The sequence below is a fragment of the Aotus nancymaae genome, unplaced genomic scaffold, assembly GCF_030222135.1.
Source record: "Aotus nancymaae isolate 86718 unplaced genomic scaffold, 86718_ANA_hifiasm-v0.15.2.pri h1tg000040l, whole genome shotgun sequence".
Classification (NCBI taxonomy): domain Eukaryota; kingdom Metazoa; phylum Chordata; class Mammalia; order Primates; family Aotidae; genus Aotus; species Aotus nancymaae.
In genome coordinates this window covers 108,198,384-108,219,610 of record NW_026988454.1, presented here as the reverse complement: position 1 = coordinate 108,219,610, position 21,227 = coordinate 108,198,384, and the positions used below count along the sequence as shown (strand labels likewise).

The 21,227-nt window shown below is 37.6% G+C and overlaps 1 protein-coding gene across 11 annotated transcripts in view; it reads left to right on the top strand.

Moving 5' to 3' along the window:
- TINAG (tubulointerstitial nephritis antigen) overlaps positions 1–21,227 on the top strand; it is a 167,208-nt gene that overhangs the window by 10,930 nt on the left and 135,051 nt on the right. For all 11 annotated transcript variants that reach the window (XM_021665438.2, XM_021665437.2, XM_021665440.2 and 8 more), the window contains 3 exons: positions 1,347–1,410; positions 2,061–2,150; positions 12,953–13,067. In XM_021665438.2, coding sequence (XP_021521113.2) covers positions 1,347–1,410; positions 2,061–2,150; positions 12,953–13,067 — 269 coding nt within the window. The remainder of the gene's footprint in view (positions 1–1,346; positions 1,411–2,060; positions 2,151–12,952; positions 13,068–21,227) is intronic.

Here is a 21,227-nt window from a genome sequence, read left to right as displayed (position 1 = left end):
CATAAGTTGAACACTCAAGATTCATGAAGTATGATTAAAAATCAGCTTTGTTTTTATCCCACACTCTTGATTTTTAAGAATGGTTAAGAAAGTACTTCTCTTGACTTTGAATGAAAACTTGAATTGTTGCATGGATTTTCTGTTGTTTCTAGTTGATTAAAAAATTCTAGGATCTCTTGAAATTAGAAACATACTGTGAATTCAGTTATGTCAGGTGTCTAATCTTACGTAGCAATTAAAACCATGAATTGGATATGAAGTTCAATCTTCCCCCATCTTGGGCTTGCTGCATGAGGAAGACTGTGGTCAGGAGAGAGGTGGTTTCTTTTCTTACCCCATGATTGTGAACTATCAAAATTCCATGTGAAAGGGAAGCATAGATGCAAATACATAAATCACTAGATGTATTAAGTAAAATATTGAAATGTGGAGGGACAGTTATGAAATATTTCCTATTAAAATATTTTTTGGAAAATCAAAGGATAGCTAATACCCTAAGTAACTTTGTAACATTGTGGCTAGAAGTTAAACCAGGTCTCTCAGAATGCTTTCTAATCATACAATTTGCCCTATGATTTTATGAATAAAAGATTAAAAGTTATTTTGTTTAATTAGAGGCCATTGGCATAAAATATCAATTACTTGTTTCTGTCAAAAACAGTTTCACTAAACAAAGTTGAGTCCCTTTTGCTAATTCAATGTTAATTTTAAATTTGAGCAGATTATATTTTCAAAAGGAATTTAAATTTTTAACCAGAGCACTATTTTTACAATATGTTACCAAAGGTTTTTATATGATAATTCATTGTTCATCATCTTTGAGTAGTTCATATATTCTCATAAAACAATTAATAACTAGTTTCAGTTAATAGTTAAGAAACATTTGGATTTGGAAGGCAAATGGCTACAATCTTATTGATTTTATGAATTGTCCCCTTATTCAGATCTTATTTTAAAAAATAGAATTTGTCATTGTAAGGTAGAGACTTGATTGGTTGTTTTTTAAAATGAGAAATGCCATAAATCAATTCAAATACTATTATATTGCTTACTTACTTAAAAGCGTTATTTTTTGAGCATAGTGATTAATTCTTTGGTAATCCTGTTTTCGTGCTTTACAAATCCTCCCTGTTGGAACATAATGTTTAAAGATAAAAGCATTGAAACAGGCCCAGAAGAATTTGATACACAAACCTTGGCATAAACCAGACATGGATTTCTATCAGCTTGGCACCAAACATTTCTGCATATTTGAAAAGCTAACCATGATTTTTGATTACTTTTTATGTGACTGTACTTTATTACTTAGTTTAGCATTTTCATTTGTTTACGTGTTACTTTGACAGGTTGCTTCAAAGACGGTCAACGTTATGAAGAGGGATCAGTGATTAAAGAAAACTGCAACTCCTGGTAATAAATTTAAGTGGCACAGAACTGAGTTCTACTGTCTATGTATGTTTTCTTCAAATAAAAGAAATATTTGTGAAACAAAACATATATTTAAGTACATATAGACAGAATCATATGTCATAAGACATCACATACCTGTAACTTTTTGTAAGTATATTTAATTTTAAGGAATTTTGAAAATTTAATCATGAATGTCTTTTAATGTTTGAGGTTGATGATAATAAATCTTCATCATACAGCAGGTCTGCATCAATTATACCTCTTAATTATAATATTCTGATATCCTACAGGCAAATTGTGTTTTTTAAGCACAATAACTATATAAAAGCAGGCTGCTTTAAAAGGACTAGCCTGCAGAAAGCTTCCAAATACAAGTACATTGAATCTACTGTTCAAATTGGCTTATGTTTTCAAACTTTTTGGATGTGTGAGCATATCATTTGTTAGTTGCCTGGAGTAGAGGATAACAGCATCGTGAGTGGTAGCTAACATATGTTTTACCGTTTGTTTTTGCCAAGAATCAAATAACCATATGGCTAACATTAATCAAAAAATTACATTTTATGCCTTAACAATGTGTAATTCTTGTTACTAATTGAAATGTGCTTCATAAGGACCAAGCCACTTTTGTAACTGTCATGTCTTTGCAGCACATGCTCAGGACAGCAGTGGAAATGTTCCCAGCATGTATGCCTTGTTCGTCCAGAATTAATTGAACAGGTCAATAAAGGAGACTATGGGTGAGAGAAATCTTGCTTTATATGCTTCTTGACACTCCCATTTACTCTTCAGGTTTCAATGTATTGCTTGGTTTCTATGAATGGTCATTGTTTAAAAAGAAAGAGTGGGAGAGAAATAGGAAGGGAGATAGAAAACATGCAGAACTGGAATGCAAAGGTAAACATTAAATAACATTAAATAATTAAAACGAACTAAGAAGTCTAGAGCATAGCTCTAAATTATCTGGGAAAGAGTAGTGTCATAGTGTAGGTAAGGGAAGTGTAGAGAAAGCTACTTTGGTTAAGTATTTAGTCAAAATCAGGAAGTCAGCAAAACTGATTTATTCGTAATAACCATCTCTCCCTCTGCTGCTGTGCTGGCCAAGCCAATCACATGCTTAGCTATCATGGGTAGAATCTGACCTTAAAAGGATGGTAGTTGGTCTTGACCCCCCAAATAACAAGTCAATCTAAAGAATTTCACTGAAATAATGGGTATCTAGACAATGTCACTTACAGTTGAATCAAAAGACAGATTGAGCTACTTTACTTTGCTGGTGCACTAAAGATAGGGATGATTGACACTGAAACATTGGAAATAGCTGATGCTCTCATACAAACTGATAAATTAGATGGCTTCTCCATTTACATAGAGGGAATTAAGACATAGGCACTGGCCCGGTGAGGTGTCGTACGCCTGTAATCCCAGCACTTTGGGAGGCTGAGGCAGGCAGGTAGATCACTTGAGGCCAGGAGTTCAAAACCAGCCTGGACAACATAGTGAAACACTGTCTCTACTAAAAATACAGAAGAAAAAAAAATAACTGGGCATGGTGGTGCATGCTGGTAATCCCAGTTACTTGGAAGGCTAAAGCACAAGAATCACTGGAGCCTGGGAGGTGCAGGTTGCAGTGAGCCGATATTGTGCCACTGTACTCCAGCCTGGGCAATGTGGGGTGAAATGCTGCCTCAAAAAAGAAAAGAAAAGAAAAGAAAAAGATATAGGCACCAACACTGAGTTTATTACAGAACTAAAAGGAAGAGGAACAAGCTAGCTGGTATCTGCTTCAGAATTTCTCTGCTGCCACTGATCGAATCTTGATATACCCTTGATAACATCTTCTACATTTCTGGAAAATACTTAATATAAAAAGATCTATTATCAAGCAGTTAGAAAAGTGAAATACTCTTGAGATGGATTTTTATAAAATAGAAGTATAATCTCCTTCCACACATAACATGTTTCCCAGCATAAGGGGAATACTGAATTTCAGTGTGTTCAAAGTATTTTTTTTTTCTTGGAAGATACAAAATATAGAAAGCCACATTCGTTGATATTAATATTCTTAAACCATTCTCAATTTCTCTCTCTGAGTGTGTTTGTGTGTGTGTGTGAAACCAATATTTTAGATAACTTAATATTTTAAGTATTTCTAGGGAAAACAAATTATAATTTTCTGAGACTAAATCATATTTAAGTTATTCAAAGAACGTGAGAGTATGTGTCACCTTGAGAAATTATTTGAATCAGATTCCTGAAAGGGTTCAAATGCTAGACCTAATTAACGTACATTTCCAAGAAACCAAAACAGAGAAGCCTAGCTTTCCACTGTTAAAAAACATAAGAGAAACCACAGTCTAAAACAATGTGGTACACTTAAGAAAGTACATTTAGGACTACAAAAGTTATTGGGAATGCTATTTTGGCCAAAATCACCATTACTTTTTGCAGCAACCTAATATCTTCCCTGAAAGGAAGAACTTTCTTTCCGTGATTTATTTATTTGGAGTATACCCTAGGACTACTTAACAGGCATGAGCTTTGCATTTTAGTAGCAAATATGAAAACATCACATAACTTTAAAAGAGTAGAAAGTGAAGGATAATTGGAGCAAAAGGAAACATACAAAAACCAAAGAAAAAAAGTAAAAGTAAGAAGCTATAAAGACAAAAATAAAACTAAAATTATTTACCAGGGCAAAAAAAGGGGAAAGTCCTTAAATTTAAAAGAAAGTTCTGATTCTCAGCTATTCCCTCTTCATGTTGCTCAAATTGTTTTTATGTGTGAAAATATAATCATATCATTCAATATTTATTAAGTGCTTCTTAAAATAGCCTGTATCAAATATGCAATCTTTACTTTAAAACATTTCTTTCCCACATCTTGACAGTATTTTAGATCCAAGTCTTTATTTATTCTATGTAATGTACTTCAGTGCTTATTTATTCTCTGTGTTACTTTTTAGTGCAATCAGTTGATTATTAATAAACCTATGTTCCCCTGGTGGCACTGCTGAGGATACAAATAAATAATTTTGGACTGGTGGGGTGGCTTATGCCTGTAATCCAGCACTTTGGGAGGCCAACGTGAGTGGATCACTTGAGGTCAGGAGTTCAAGACCAGCCTGGCCAACATGGTGAAACCCTGTCTCTACCAGAAATACAAAAATTAGCCAGGTGTGGTGGCACGGGCCTGTAGTCCCAGCTACTCGGGAGGTGGAGGCACTAGAATTGCTTGAACCCAGGAGGTAAAGGTTACAGTGAGCTGAGATCATGCCACTGCACTCTAGCCTGGGCCACAGAGTGAAATTCCGTCTCAAACAAAACAAAACAAAAAACAAATAATTTCTATCTTAAAGGAATTTACCATCTAGTTGAGGAGCCAACATTGTCATACCTTTATAAAAGGATTTCTAATAATAGGGCAGAATATAAGTGCTAAATTAGTGGCACAAGTAATAATCAGCAAGTTAGTGGAACAAAGGGAGTTACTTAAGTATTTCCGTTATCTGCTGGTGTATAACAAACCATTCCAGGATTCAGCATTTTAAAGCATAAGCTTTTCGACTTTTCACATTAGCAATTTGGAATAGGTTCAACTGAGGCTCTTTGGCTGCTCTTTTCTGGAATTACTCTTGTGTCTATAGAGCCTCAACAGAGGCTGAATTGTCCAAGATTGCCTCACACTATGTCTTGTGGTTGGTGCTGGTTGTTGATTGGACCGTGTGTCTCCAGCAGACCAGCTTTCGCATCTCCTCATAATTATTGTTCTAATGAGGCACAAGTGGAAGGTGCACAAGTCTCCCTTGAAGTTACGCTTGAAACTTTCACGGTATCTATTCTACCACTTTCTATTGGGTAAAGCAAGTTACTAGAACAGCTTACATTCAAAGGCTAGAGAAGTACCTTCTTTCTTACAAACTCAAAATTTGGTCTACTGGATAAGTTGGCATTGATTTTTCACTGGTTTCTCAAAACTAGCTCACCCCAAGCTGCAGTGATTAACTCCTACCTATTCTTACTTACTGGCATCTTGCTCTATCTGGTTAACTTGAAAATTCGAAGTTAGTTTGATTCTTTTTTCTTTTACTCTCAGTCAGTAGATATTGTTAACTGCCATACTAAAAGTTTCTCTTGGATATTTACTTCTTCCATTCTAGACTATAGTCTAATGCATTTCTTTATCAAGCCTCGTTTCAAATGACCTGACTTGTCTCTGTTTCCAGAAATTCTCAATGGCACTCTGCTGCTTGTGAAATATAAGTATTGCCCTTAGTATAAATAACTCATTGGTCCGAAAGTTTTTTTACCACCTTGCCTTTTATACCATTTTTGGCCCTTGTGTCCCTATCCTCTCTCCTAGTTTAAGCATTTAACTTATTGTCATTCCCTAAACATGCCATCCAACTTCAAACCTGTGTGCTTTGCTCAAGAGTTGCCTTTACTTTAAATAAATCCTCTCTTCTTTTATATCTGGTCACCAAACTTATCCTCAGCCTTCCAGATAGAGTACTAAATTTGCTTTATGTAAAAATGTGCCAACTCCTTCAGGCAGAGTTATGTTTGAATCTTTTGATCATATTTTGATCTACTGCTAATAAATGACACAGGCTGAAGTCATTTCTATCTTTGTAGTCTTTCTTAAGGTATGAACTTCTTGAATGTAGAGAAATTTATTCATATCTATGTTCTCAGTGTTTGTCAGAGAATATGATACATAAATTAAGAAAGTTCAATACATGCTAAATTGGATTAGAATGAAAGTTATGAGTCTAAATGAAGAAGGATGTTATAGGTTAGTCATATCTTTCACACTTTTTGAGCCTATCTCACAGTAGAACATACATTTTACTTGTGATCTAGTACACACACATGTGCACATACATCAACACACCCAGACACACACACACACAGAGAACTTACCCTCACTATTTGTAATAAACTCTATTTCCTATTATTTCTATCTTCCATTTTATTTTCTTAAATTATCACCCTGCTCACCAAATTTAGTGCTTAATTAAATAACCTATGAATATCTCTGACCTAATGTTTCAAACCTACTAACATAGGGCAACAAAAACATACTTTACTGATGTCACAGTTTTGCCCAAGGCAAGTCCTGTCAAGCTTTTGAATTATACAATATCTCTTATATTCAGAGGTTCCCTTATTGAGATTACTTGGGTAATGAAGATTGCATTTTAAATTGTAGCTGAGTTTCTAAAGATTTTATGAACTAACAGATCTTATATAAAAGAAAAGCATTAACTTGCCAGATATATTATTATTATTATTTTTAATTGTACTTGAGGTTCTGGGGTACATGTGCAGATCGTGCAGGATTGTTGCATAGGTACATACATGGCAAGGTGGTTTGCTACCTTCATCCCCCCATCACCTATATCTGGTATTTCTCCCTTCATTATCCCTCCCCACCCTCCCCACCGCCACTGTCCCTCCCCTAGACCTCTCCACTGACCACAGTGTGTGATGCTCCCCTCCCTGTGTTCACGCGTTCTAATTGTTCAACACCCACCTATGAGTGATAACATATGGTATTTCGTTTTCTGTTCTTGTATCAGTTTGATGAGAATGATGGTTTCGAAATTCATCCACATCCCTATGAAGGACATGAACTCTTCTTTTTTTATAGCTGCATAGTATTCCATGGTGTATATGTGCCACATTTTCTTTATCCATTCTATCAATGATGGACATTTGTGTTGGTCCCAGGTTTTTGCTATTGTAAACAGTGTCTCAATGAACATACGTGTGCGTGTGTCTTTACAATAGAACAATTTGTATTTCCTTGTGTATATACCCAGTAATGGAATTGCTGGGTCAAATGGTATTTCTATTTCTAGGTCCTTGAGGAATTGCCACACTGTCTTCCACAGTGGTTGAACTAATTTATACTCCCACCAACAGTGTAAAAGTGTTCCTATTTCTCCACATCTTCTCCAGCATCTGTTGTCTCCAGATTTTTTAATGATTGCCATTCTAACTGATGTGAGATGATATCTCAATGTGGTTTTCATTTGCATTTCTCTAATGACCAGTGACAATGAGCATTTTTTCATATGGTTTGTTGGCCTCATATATGTCTTCTTTTGTAAAGTGTCTGTTCATATCCTTTGTCCACTTTTGGATGGGTTTGTTTGCTTTTTCCTTGTAAATCTGTTTTAGTTCTTTGTAGATTCTGGATATTAGCCCTTTGTCAGATGGGTAGATTGCAAAATTTTTTTCCCATTCTATTGGTTGCCAGTTCACTCTAATGATTGTTTCCTTTGCTGTACGGAAGCTCTGGAATTTAATTAGAACTCATTTGTCTATTTTGGCTTTTGTTGCCATTGCTTTTGGTGTTTTCATCGTGAAGTCCCTACCTATGCCTATGTTCTGAATGAATGGTTTTGCCTAGGTTTTCTTCTAGGGTTTTTATGGTGTTAGGTCTTATGTTTAGATCTTTAATCTATCTGGAGTTAATTTTAGTGTAAAGTATCAGGAAGCAGTCCAGTTTCTGCTTTCTGCACATGGCTAGCCAGTTTTCCCAACACCATTTATTAAACAGGATTAAACAGGCAAGCCTTTCCCCATGCTTGTTTTTGTCAGGGTTATCAAAGATCAGATGATTGTAGATGTGTCGTGTTGCCTCTGAGGCCTCTGTTCTGTTCCATTGGTCTATGTGTCTGTTTTGGTACCAGTACCATGCTGTTTTGATTACTGTAGCCTTGTAGTATAGTTTGAAGTCAGGCAGCGTGATGCCTCCAGCTTTGTTCTTTTTGCTTAGTATTGATTTGACTATGCGGGCTCTCTTTTGGTTCCATATGAAGTTTGAAGTGGTTTTTTCCAGTTCTGTGAAGAAGGTCATTGGTAGCTTGATGGGGATAGCATTGAATGTATAAATAAATTTGGGCAGTATGACCATTTTCACGATGTTGATTCTTCCCAGCCATGAGCATGGAATGTTTCTCCATCTGTTTGTGTCCTCTCTTATTTCATTGAGCAGTGGTTTGTAGTTCTCCTTGAAGAGGTCCTTTACATCCTTTGTTAGTTATATTCCTAGGTATTTTATTCTCTTTGTAGCAGTCATGAATGGGAGTTCACTTCTGATTTGGCTCTCTGTCTATTATTGGTGTATAGAAATGCCTGTGATTTCTGCACATTGATTTTGTATCCTGAGACTTTGCTGAGGTTGCTTATCAGTTTCAGGAGATTTTGGGCTGAGACGGTGGGGTCTTCTAAATAAACAATCATGTCATCTGCAAATAGAGACAATTTGACTTCCTCTCTTCCCATTTGAATACCCTTTATTTCTTTTTCTTGCCTGATTGCCCTGGCTAGGACTTACAATACTATATTGAATAGGAGTGGTGAGAGAGGGCCTCCTTGTCTTGTGCCAGATTTCAAAGGAATGCTTCCAGTTTTTGCCCATTCAGTATGATGTTGGCTGTGGGTTTTTCATAAATAGCTTTTATTATTTTGTGATACGTACCATCAGTACCTACTTTATTGAGGGTTTTTGGCATAAAGAGCTGCTGAATTTTGTCAAAGGCCTTTTCTGCATCTGTTGAGATAATCATGTGGCTTGTGTCTTTGGTTCTGTTTATGTGATGGATTACATTTATTGACTTGCATATGTTGAACCAACCTTGCATCCCCAGGATGAAGCCTACTTGATCATGATGAATAAGCTTTTTGGTTTGCTGTTGCATTCTGTTTGCCAGTACTTTATTGAAGATTTTTGCATCAATGTTCATCAGGGATATTGGCCTGAAGTTTTCTTTTTTAGTTGTGTTTCCGCCCAGTTTTGGTATTAGGATGATGTTGGTCTCATAATGTGAGTTGGGGAGGATTCCCTCCTTTTGTATTATTTGGAATAGTTTCAGAAGGAATGGTATCAGCTCCTCTTTGTATGTCTGGTAGAATATGTCTGTGAACATGTCTGGATCTGGGCTTTTTTTATTTGGTAGGCTCTTAATTGCTGCCTCAACTTCAGCCCTTGTTATTGGCCTATTCAGGGATTCAACTTCTTCCTGGTTTAGTCTTGGGAGAGTGCAAGTGTCCAGGACTTTATCCATTTCCTCCAGATTTACAGGTTTGTGTGCATAGAGTTGTTTGTAGTAATCTCTGATGGTAGTTTGTATTTCTGTGGAATCGGTGGTAATGTCCCCTTTATCATTTTTGATTGCATCTATTTGATTCTTCTCTCTTTTCTTTTATTAGTCTGGCTAGTGGTCTATTTTGTTGATGTTTTCAAAAAACCAGCTCCTGGATTTATTGATTTTTTGAAGGGTTTTTTTATCTCTCTATCTCCTTCAGTTCTGCTCTGATCTTAGTTATTTCTTGTCTTCTGCTAGCTTTTGAGTTTTTTTGATCTTGCTCCTCTAGCTCTTTCAATTTTGATGATAGGGTGTCAATTTTAGACCTTGTTTTGCTCCTCATGTGGGCATTTATTGCTATGAATTTCCCTCTAGACACTGCTTTAAATGTGTCCCAGAGATTCTGGTATGCTGTTTCTTCGTTCCCATTGGTTTTGAAGAACATCTTTATTTCTGCCTTCATTTCATCATTTACCCAGTCAACATTCAGGAGCCAGTTGTTCAGTTTCCATGAAGTTGTGCAGTTCTGAGTTAGTTTCTTAATCCTGAGTTCTAATTTGATCACACTGTGGTCTGAGAGACTGCTATGATTTCCATTCTTTTGCATATGCTGAGGAATGATTTACTTCCAATTAAGTGGTTGATTTTAGAGTAAGTGCGATGTAGTGCTGAGAAGAATGTATATTCTGTGGATTTGGGGCTAAGAGTTCTGTAAATGTCTATTAAGTTCGCTTGGTCCAGATCTACATTCAAGTCCTGGACTTCCTTGTTGATTTTCTGTCTCATTGATCTAATATTGACAGTGGAGTGTTAAAGTCTCCCACTATTATTGTGTGGGAGTCTTAGTCTATTTGTAGGTCATTAAGGACTTGCTTTATGTAACTAGGTGCTCCTGTATTGGGTGTGTATATATTTAGGATCGTTAGCTCTTGTTGTATTGATCCTTTTACCATTATGTAATGCCCTCCTTTGTCTCTTTTGGTTTTTGTTTGTTTAAAGTCTGTTTTATCAGAGACTAAGATTGCCACCCCTGCTTTGTTTTGCTCTCCATTTGCTTGGTAAATCTTCCATTGCTTTATTTTGAGTCTACGCTTGATCTATTCAGCTATTGAAACTTGTGTATGCTTCATGAAGTTCTTGTCCTGTGTTTTTCAGCTTCATCAAATTGTTTATGTTCTTCTCTAAGCTGGTTATTCTAGTTAGCATTTCGTCTAATGTTTTTTCAAGGTTTTTACCTTCCTGGCATTGGACTAGAACATGTTCCTTTAACTCAGAGAAGTTTGTTATTACCCACCTTCTGAAGCCTGCTTCTGTCAATTAGTCAAATTCGTTCTCTGTCCTGCTTTGTTCCCTTGCTGTTGAGGAGTTGTGAACTCATGGTGGGGGAGAGATGTTCTGGTTTTTGATGGTTTCATTCTTCTTGCACTGGTTTCTCCTCATCCCTTGAATTTTTATAGTTGTCATCTCAGGTAGCTGCTTGGGGAGATAGCCTTTCCTTTGTCTGCCTGCGGAGGTGCTGCTGGGCTGCCACTGATTCAGTGGACCTGCTGCATCTTTTATTTACTCAGGAAAATTAGGCTGGTTTCTGCAATGGTGGCTTCCATTCCACCTGCTAAGCTGGATAGTTCCTGGTCACTCTCTAACTGACATTCTGGGTGTCTAACTCTGGAGTGAGAGTTTTTTGGCCTGCTGGGCTTTGAGCGGCAGGGAGACCCATCCTGCCCTTTGGGCTGTTTCCCTGCATTCCATTTCCCTTCTTACTGGGGGATGGGTAGCTCCGTCCCACTGGCTTTTTCGCTTCCTCAGCATCTGCCAGTGCTTCTGCCTAGATCTATGCTGACCTCATCAGGCGGCTGAAGTTGCTGTTCTGCTCTGTTCAGGCAGCTCGCTAACGCTTTTCAGCCCAGTGAAGATCCCCTGTTCTGTGGGTTGTAGAAGGCTTGGGTAGAGTGCTGTATCTGAACCAAAGTCTCGGGGAGATCCCCCAGTCCTCCGGCTAGTTGCATGCTTCTCCTGGGTGGGGCAGTGCCCCACCTTGCCGCAAAATGCCCTATTTGCTTTATACCCACTGTCTGACCCGACCCACAAAATGAACATGGTACCTTGTTTGGCATTGTGGAGACCACTCGGATTCTGCATCTCTCTCACTGGGAGCTGCTTTCTGGAGCTGCCTCTTATTCAGCCATCTTGGGATCACCAGGTATATTATTAAAAATTAAGTTGTAGGCCGGGTGAGGTGGCTCATGCCTGTAATCCCAGCACTTTGGGAGGCGGAGGGAGGCAGATCATCATCTGAGGTCAGAAGTTTGAGACCAGCCTGGCTAACGTGTTGAAACCTCATTTCTACTAAAAATAGAAAAAATTAGCTGGGTGTGGTGGTGCGTGCCTGTAACCCCAGCTATTCGGAAGGTTGAGGCAGGAGAGGAGAAGCACTTTAATCTTGGAGGTGAGGGTTGCAGTGAGCTGAGATGGCGTCATTGCACTCTGGCTTGGGCAACAAGAGCATAACGTTGTCTCAAAACAAAAAAAATTAAGTTATATTTTCAATGTTTCATAATAACCTATCATATTATAAACAATTTTGGTGATACACATAACAGGACAGGATTTAGATTTGACAAAAGTACTAAAAATATATTGACCTCAAGTTGTAGATAGTTCAGAAGAGCCAATGATTAAGTTTCTTGCATCTTTCTAATTTTTTATCTACTATCACCTGTAAAAAATTTTTGTTGTCTTCAAATTTCAATATTAAATTTTGAAGAGAAAGTTTTTTTCTAATTAATGGCACAAAATATGTCTCTACAAAAATATGCACTTTTGTTACCCAATTTCACATCAATTGATTTTTATTACTAAGATGACTGAGCACTTAACACAAATAAATTCATTTAATATATAATATAGAATATGTCAATATCTAATTAGCACTGATGTCATTTTTAAAAATTATAACTATATTTCCTTCATTTTTTATGTATACTTTTTTACCTGGTCAATTTCTTTTCAAATCTAAATTGTAAAGAAAATGTATTAACCTATTTAATGTATAAGTACATTTCTGTATATTTAAGCTTCTTTCTAAGATGCATTTAATGTTATTTAAAGGAAGCTGCATATATTGGCCTTATTAACACTTAATCCCTTTGTGTTAATATGTATGTAAAAATTTCATATTCTTAGCATTAGCCTATATTAATATGGCCTTGTGTTCCTCATATGAGTCATTAAAATTCTTAAAACGGATCTTATTTAGAAAGAGTATCTCATACCCTTGATTATTAAAATAATAATGCATCATTTACATAAAGAATATCTAGCCTTCGATTATTCTCATTATGTGAGATTTGCCACTGTTGAATTTCAGAAATATAAAGGAATGTGTGTTTATAAAAGTGATGTCACATAACCTGTATATATTTTTCTCTTTCATTTGTAAGGCAGTTGGACAGCACAGAACTACAGCCAATTTTGGGGAATGACTTTAGAAGATGGTTTCAAATTTCGTCTTGGCACCTTGCCACCTAGTCCCATGCTCCTGAGCATGAATGAAATGACAGTAAGTGTTCTTTCTGATTCATGTATGTGCATGTATTTGTATAAGTGTGTTCATGTGTACATGAAAAGCAATTTTAAGTCACTAAAATAATGAGTTTTCAGCTTTCAGAGTCATAATTTTGTCACGTAAATACAAAAATCCATTTCCCAATGGTTGTTAAATCCCACAAAAGTTTCATGTGGGCTTTGCAAATTTACTGTTATCAATTAGACATAGTCTCTTTAAGAGTGATTGAGTGGGCTGGCAAAATGGCTGAATAGGAACAGCTCCAGTTGGCAGCTCCAGGTGAGATCAACGAAGAAGGCAGGTGATTTCTGCATTATCAACTGAGGTACCTGGTTCATCTCATTGGGAGTGGTTAGACAGTGGGTGCAGCCCACGGAGGGTGAGCAGAAGCAGGGTGGGGCATTGCCTCACTCTGAAAGAGCAAGGGGGAAACTCCCTCCCCTAGGTCAGGGAAACTATGAGGGACTGTGCCATCGGGAACCATGCTATCTGGTCCAGATACTACACTTTTCCCATGGTCTTTGCAACCGCAGACCAGGAGATTCCCTCAGATGCCTACAGCACCAGGGCCCTGGGTTTCAAGTGGCCAAAACTGAGTGGCCATTTGGGCAGACACTGAGCTAGGTGCAGGAGTTTTTTTTTTTTCATACCCTGGAATGTCAGTGACACAGAAGTGCTGACTCCCTTGAAAAGGGGGCTGATGCCAGGGTGCCGAGTGGTCTTTCTCGACAGATCCCACCCCCATGGAGTCCAGCTAAGATCCACTGGCTTGAAATTCTTGCTGCCGGCACAGCAGTCTAAAATTGACCTGGGACACTCCAGCTTAGTAGGGGGAGGGCCATCCACCATTACTGAGGCTTGAGTAGACAGCTTTCCCCTCTCAGTGTAAACAAAACCACTGGGAAGTTTGGACTGGGCAGAGCCCACTGCAGCACAGCAAAGCCATTGTAGCCAACCTGCCTCTCTAGATTCCTCCTTTCTGGGAAGGGCATCTTTGAAAGAAAGGCAGCAGCCCCAGTCAGGGGCTTATAGATAAAACTCTTGTCTCCTTGGGACAGAGCACCTGGGGGAAGGGGCAGCTATGGGCACAGCTTCAGCAGACTTAAACCTTCCTGTCTGCCAGCTCTGAAGAGAGCAGCAGATATCCCAGCACAGTGCTCAAGGTCTGCTAAGGGACAGATTGCCTCATCAAGACCCCCGTGCTTCCTGACTGGAAGACACCTTTCAGCAGGGGTTGACAGACACCTCATACAGGAGAGCTCTGGCTGGCATCGGGCAGGTTTCCCTCCGGGACAAGGCTTCCAGAGGAAGGAGGAGGCAGCAATTTTTGCTGTTCTGCAGCCCCCTCTGGTGATATCCAGGCAAACAAGGTCTAGAATGGACCTCCAGCAAACTCCAGCAGGCCTGCAAAAGAGGGGCCTGACTGTTAGAAGGAAAACTAACAAGCAGAAAGCAATAGCATCAACATCAACAAAAGGATGCCCATGTAAAAATCCCTTCCATAGGTCACCAACATCAGAAGTCAAAAGTAGATAAATCCACAAAGATGAGGAAAAACTGGTGTAAAAAGGCTAAAAATTCCAAAGACCAGAATGCCTTTTCTCCTCCAAAGGATCACAACTCCTCGCCAGCAAGGGAACAAAATTGGATGGAGAATGCGTTTGATGAATTCACAGAAGTAGGCTTTAGAAGGTGGTTAATAACGAACTCCTCTGAGCTAAAGGAGCATGTTCTAACCCAATACAAGGAAGCTAAGAAGCTTGATAAAAGATTGCAGGAACTGCTAACCGAACAGCTGTTTAGAGAAGAACATAAATAACCTGATGGAGCTGAAAAACACAGCACGAGAACTTCGTGAAGCATACACAAGTATTGATAGCTGAATCAATCAAGAGGAATAAAGGATATCAGAAATTGCAGATCAACTTAATGAAATAGAGCATGAAGACAAGATCAGAGAAAAATGAATAAAAAGGAACAAACAAAGCCTCCAAGAAACATGGGACTATGTGAAAAGACCAAATCTATGTTTGATTGGTGTACCTGAAAGTGACGGGAAGAATAAAACCAAGTTGGGAAACACACTTCAGCATATTATCCAGGAGAACTTCCCCAACCTTGCAAGACAGGCTAACATTCAAATTCAGGAAATACAGAGAACACCATAAAGCTACTTCTCAAGTAGAGCAATCCTAGGACACATAATCATTAGAGTCAACAAGGCTGAAAAGAAGAAAAAAAAGTTAAGAGCCACCAAAGAGAAAGCTCAGGTTACCCACAAAGGGAAGCCCATCAGACTAACAGTGGATCTCTTCTGCGGAAACCCTACACGCCAGTAAAGAGTGGGGGCCAACATTCCACGTCTTTAAAGCAAAGAATTTTCAAACCAGAATTTCATATCCAGCCAAACTAAGCTTGGTGAGCGAAGGAGAAATAAAATCCTTTACAGACAAGCAAATGCTGAGAGATTTTGTCACCACCAGGCTGGCCCTACAAGAGCTCCTGGAGGAAGCACTAAATATGGAAAGGAACAACAAGTACCAGCCACTGCAAAAACACACCAAATTGTAAAAACCATCAACACTATGAAGAAACTGCATCAACTAATGAGCAAAATAACCAGCTAGCATCATAATGACAGGATCCAATTCACACATAACAATATTAACCTTAGTTAACCGTCTCACACCAGTTAGAATGGTGATCATTAAAAAATCAGGAAACAGCAGATGATGGAGAGGATGTGGAGAAGGAGGAATGATTTTACACAGTTGGTGGAAGTGTAAATTAGCTCAACCATTGTAGGAGACAGTGTGGTGATTCCTCAAGGATCTAGAACCAGAAATACCATTTGACCCAGCAATCCCTTTACTGGGGATATACCCAAAGGATTATAAATCATTCTACTATAAAAACACATGCACATGTATGTTTATTGTAGCACTATTCACAATAGCAAAGACTTGGAACCAACCCAAATGCCTATCAGTGATGGATTAGATAAAGAAAATGTGACACATATACACCATGGAATATTACACAATCATAAAAAAGGAGGAAGGATGAGTTAATGTCCTTTGCAGGGACATGGATGATCCTGGAAACCATCATCCTGAGCAAACTAACACAGGAACAGAAAACCAAACACTGCATGTTCTTACTCATAAGTGGGATTGAACAACGAGAACATATGGGCACAGGGAGGGAAACATCATGCACCGGGGCCTATTGAGGTGAAGGGCAAGGGGAGGGCGAATATTGGGAGAAATACCGAATGTAGATGATGGGTTGATGGGTACAGCAAACCACCATAGCACATGTATACCTATGTAGCAAACCTGCACATTCTGCACATGTATCCCAGAAATTAAAGTGTAATAAAAAATTAAAATAGATAATCCAAAAAAGCATAATTGAATTTTACATTGCCAATGACTTCACACAAATAACAATTTCAGATTATTGGTTTTTCAGTATGCCAATGCTTCAGCAAATCATGGTTCCTATTTTTCTTTTTTACCTAAACATAGTCATTTTGTCCTGTCTGTAGGAATATCCATTATCAGAATAAAATAAATGTTGGTATCGTCAGACATATATGCTATGATGATTAGTAAAAGTTGATCCTCAAAAATCCTCAAGATTTTTATTAAAGAATATCTTCAAATTTTGCCTGATGACCTCACAAACTCCCTTGTAAAATTACCTCAATTTTCCTAACATTCGTATACTTTACCCTATCATACTGGTTTTTTCACTTTCATTTTTTAGAGGTGTCATCATCTACTAATAGGTACCTTGCACAAAGAAGTTTCTACCTCACTTGTTATTACAAACCTCTTACTCTCAGAGCTGCAGTGTTACCACCCAGTGTGTGGTGTTCCCCAGGCACATATATTTCCCAGTTGAGATGTTGATTGTATTCAAGGCCTGTTATGAGTGCTCAGGGCAGAGTGGTGCTTCCAGGCTGCTGGAGTGTAACCTCTCCACTCCCCAATGAAAACATCCGGTCCTGGCTTCCTGGAAGCCCTCGGGATCTTTAGCAAGCAGGGTTGTTGTTTGCTGTTGGATGAGTTATAAATGCACGGGTTTCTCTTTAAATGCTTAATGTACTTTGCTTTTGAGTGATAATCACCTGAGTTATTATTCTGATTCAAGTTCCAGTAGCAGGGCCCTCTAAATTATAACTAGTATCAGAGAAGATAATAACAGACATTTATTGAGTCAGTGTGTGTTAAAGCACTTAGCAGTTTCATACATGATCTTATTTAATTTCCCCAGCAGCATGATGTAGTGGATACTATCATTACTCACATTTTAAAGACAGGCAAATTGAGATTGAGAAGTTAAGTCATGCCGAGATTGAGAGAGGTTAAGAGCCACCCCCAGAATTACTTATATTGTGTAACCAGGACACATCTGAAAAATCTGTCCCCCTAAAAAGTTACTAGAGTTTCAGTAGAGTTAATAAGCGTTGGCTAATTCAGGTTCAAAGTAGTAAAAAGACTTAATCTCTTAACCAAAGCTAGTTTTCTGAAATGTTCAGCTTTGATTATTTTTAGGTCTCCCCTACAATAAGTAAGATTTAAATCCTTAGAGATGTGGCTCCAGTTTGTGGTTTTGAGTGACCTAACTGTATGGTCAACTGAAAAAGAGTAACGTTTTTCTGTTTTATGTCTCATTTTTGTTTCTGTCCAGCAGGAAAAAAATAATAGGCAGCCAGCATTATTTAAGAAAAGGGGACAACCCTTTATAAGGTTTGCTCTTTCACTTGCTTTTATTGAGGGCCACGGTGGTCACTTATGTGTGTCTATTTATTTCCTGAAAATTATTTCTAATGTATCCTTTGTAAACTAATTTCTTCAGCTTGGAATATTTTATGTTCTAGAGAAAATGAGTTACATTTCTTTCCCAAGTTTCCACTCACCATAGCAAAAAAAAAAAAAAGAAATTTAATTCAAAATCATTTATTGGCTCCTGGGGATTTGTTTGCATAAAAATCACTGTGGTGATATTTAAATTAAAACTCTTAATTATGAGTTGGGAAGAATTTAAATTACCTAGTGCTTTGAATTATTGTAATAAGTTACAACTCCTGGAATTGCCAAGTACTTCCAGGAAGGCAATAAGAAAAATTCAACTGAACCGATAAGAGTTCTGTTACACTTAGCATGTAAGTCAAGGAAATACATCTTATTTCTAGGGCACAGTAGTTAAGGACTAAATTTCTGAGTGTTAGAGATGTTTTAATATCTGGCCAGGAGAAAGAGAATGAGAAATAATAGCAGGTATTTCTAGGAAGAACTTGAAGTATGAACTGAGTTGAACTGGAAGCTATAGGAAGCTGTAGCTACCATTTAGTTCTATAGCTAGTTCTTAGCCTGTTGATTACATAGAAAAACCCAATATGTGATATCAGACTACCTCCAAGTACAGTGACAATGAATTCCTTTTTGTGGGAATTATTCTGGATAACTGGTTCCCGCCCCTCCACCGATTTTTTCCAACTTTTAAAAAACTATTTTCAACATATATACTATGCATACAGCTAGGGTTAGGCAGTAGCCAACATATGATTTAAAGCATACTGAAAAATTTCCATGCACCTCTGTCCCCAAATATCTCCTTGGCCATGTTGCTTAAATAAGTTGGGATTTGGGAAATTATTATCTCTGAATGGGAAAGATGAGCCATGAGTCATCCTGAATTCTTGGGAAAGCTCTTTCCTTCCCTGGCTGCTTTTCTGGCTTCATTCCTTAACTTCATTCCTTAACTTAAGGAATGAGTATAGGAATAATAAGTCTACTGGCTCCTCCGCTTATTGCCTCAGTCTCCTTCTGCACAAAATGACAATGTGGTAGTATCTAGCTCATAGAGTTGCATAAGTCCCATCAAATGCTGGATGAGAAATGCTTAGCACAGTACTTTAATATAGCAAAGTATTAAATGCTATTATATAATATAAAGTTGTTCTTTCTCCCTTGTATTGACCTTGGGAGAATAGCAGGGTTCTGAGATAAGTTAATGTTGTAAGGACTAAGTTACTAAAACCTTCATTATTTGGAGCATTTCATTTGATAAAGAATGATGTAGCCCTGGATTTATTGGCTCTGATAGAGTTTATGTATTTCTGGCTAACTGAGAGTTCTGTGATGCTCTCATATCAAACCAAAATCAACTTTATACCTGATTGTTTTGCCAGACATAATGTTCAAGTGCTTCCGAATTTGGGAGATAGTGCCAGGAAGCTTCACTGTGTTATGTCTTCTTATAAATATTAAAAATATTTTGAAAAAATACTGTTTTCACATAGAAATGTGAAAATTAAGAGTTCATTTATATGCTTGACTCCATTAAAATTTGTTTCTTTAACAATTTTGAAATTATTTATTCCCCAAGGAGACTAATTAGGTTACTAAAGCTATTACCTATAAGTATTATGTCTAAGGTGGAACTATTTGGAAACAATTAAAATATTAAGAAGGCTAGTATGGCATTTAAAACCTGTTGGTATACTATATTATATAATATTAGATTGACGTAAGTAAAACATTCTAAAATTGTTTGGGTCAATCTCATAGCTAACCAGGATGATATCTTTTCTCAGTTATCCAATATAGATGAATATATTGGCATTAGCCAACAAAGAAAAATAATGTTATGCTTTCTATAGTTTGTTGGAAATTAAAGTAAAATAATTATTTTATAATAAATCTTTTAAAGCTACTGGTTTTTGAGATGAGAAATGGAAAATTTTTTTAAATCATCTGGGCACTTTATTCTTACACATAACAGCTGATTAAATAGATTTTTTTCTCTAGTCATTTGTTATAAGGATTTTTTTTTCCTTTCAGAAATATATTTTAATGACAGCCAAGTACTGAGGCATGAGAAGTACCTTTAAAAATCTCAAAGTGAATTTTCCAAGTTTAGTTTTTAGTGTTCATGGGATTTGATTTTTTTTTTTGAAACGGAGTCTTGCTTTGGTCGCCCAGGCTGGAGTGCAGTGCTGCTATCTCGGCTCACTGCAACCTCCACCTCCTGAGTTCGAGCGGTTCTCCCTGCCTCAGGCTCCTGAGTAGCTGGGATTACAGGCACCCGCCACCAAGCCTGGCTAATCTTTGTATTTTTAGTAGAGATGTGGTTTTGCCATGTTGGCCAAGCTGGTCTCAAACTCCTGACCTCAGATGATTTGCCCGCTTTGGCCTCCCAAAGTGCTGGGATTGTAGATGTGAACCATCGTACCCGGCTAGGATTTGAAATTTTTGACTTGACTAAGAATAACCCTGTCTGAACAAATATCTCCTACTTGATCACAATACTGTATGTCACCCTTATAAACAGAAGCCTCTCTAGAAACCAAAACATTGAGTATTAAAATGAAAAACACAGTTATATAGTTATATACTTTATATAATATTGAGCAATAATGACCATTTTCTCCACAAAATTGTTGTTTAGCTCCCACACACATGAACATAAGGCAAATGGCATCAGGCTTCTGGAATACAGGAGGGCTGATGGTGCCGCAGAAGGGGGACAGGGCCAGATACTATGTGGAGCCTGTGTTTGTATACGTTTCCTTCAGCTCATCTCAGAATTTTCTCATCCATGTAGGGAAAAGCTGAGGATAGAATAGGATGATAGTTGTTCTTGCTGTCACTGAATTAAGAATTTTAAATTTCAAAGAACATCAAACTGTCTTTCTTCTTACTATTTTCTATCCCTCTCAGAATGGAACCTCACACTGTTCGGTAAACTTTAGAAAATATACACCTGGCCTCACTCCTTATTCATCTGCACTTCTAGCAGAATGAATGTATCTCAAATCAGTTTTCAGGTTTCCAGGTTGATTTTTGTGCACTAGTCACAGTCTGATGTGTAACACTGTGGTAAAATTGAGTGTGGCTTGAACAACACAGTAGGACCTAATTGATTATTGCAGAAGAAATCTTCACAAATAAATGTGAAAATTTATTAATTTATTCTCTATGAATAAATGTTTTAGGTTGTTAAAAAGTAGCTTCCTAAAGTGATTTTGTGTGTTCACAGTACAGGCACCTACTCTCTGGCCTCCCCATGTCTGGGTCTGTCTTGTCCTAAAGTATGTTTCATAAAACACTAGTTCATTGATCTGCCTCACAATAAAAATGA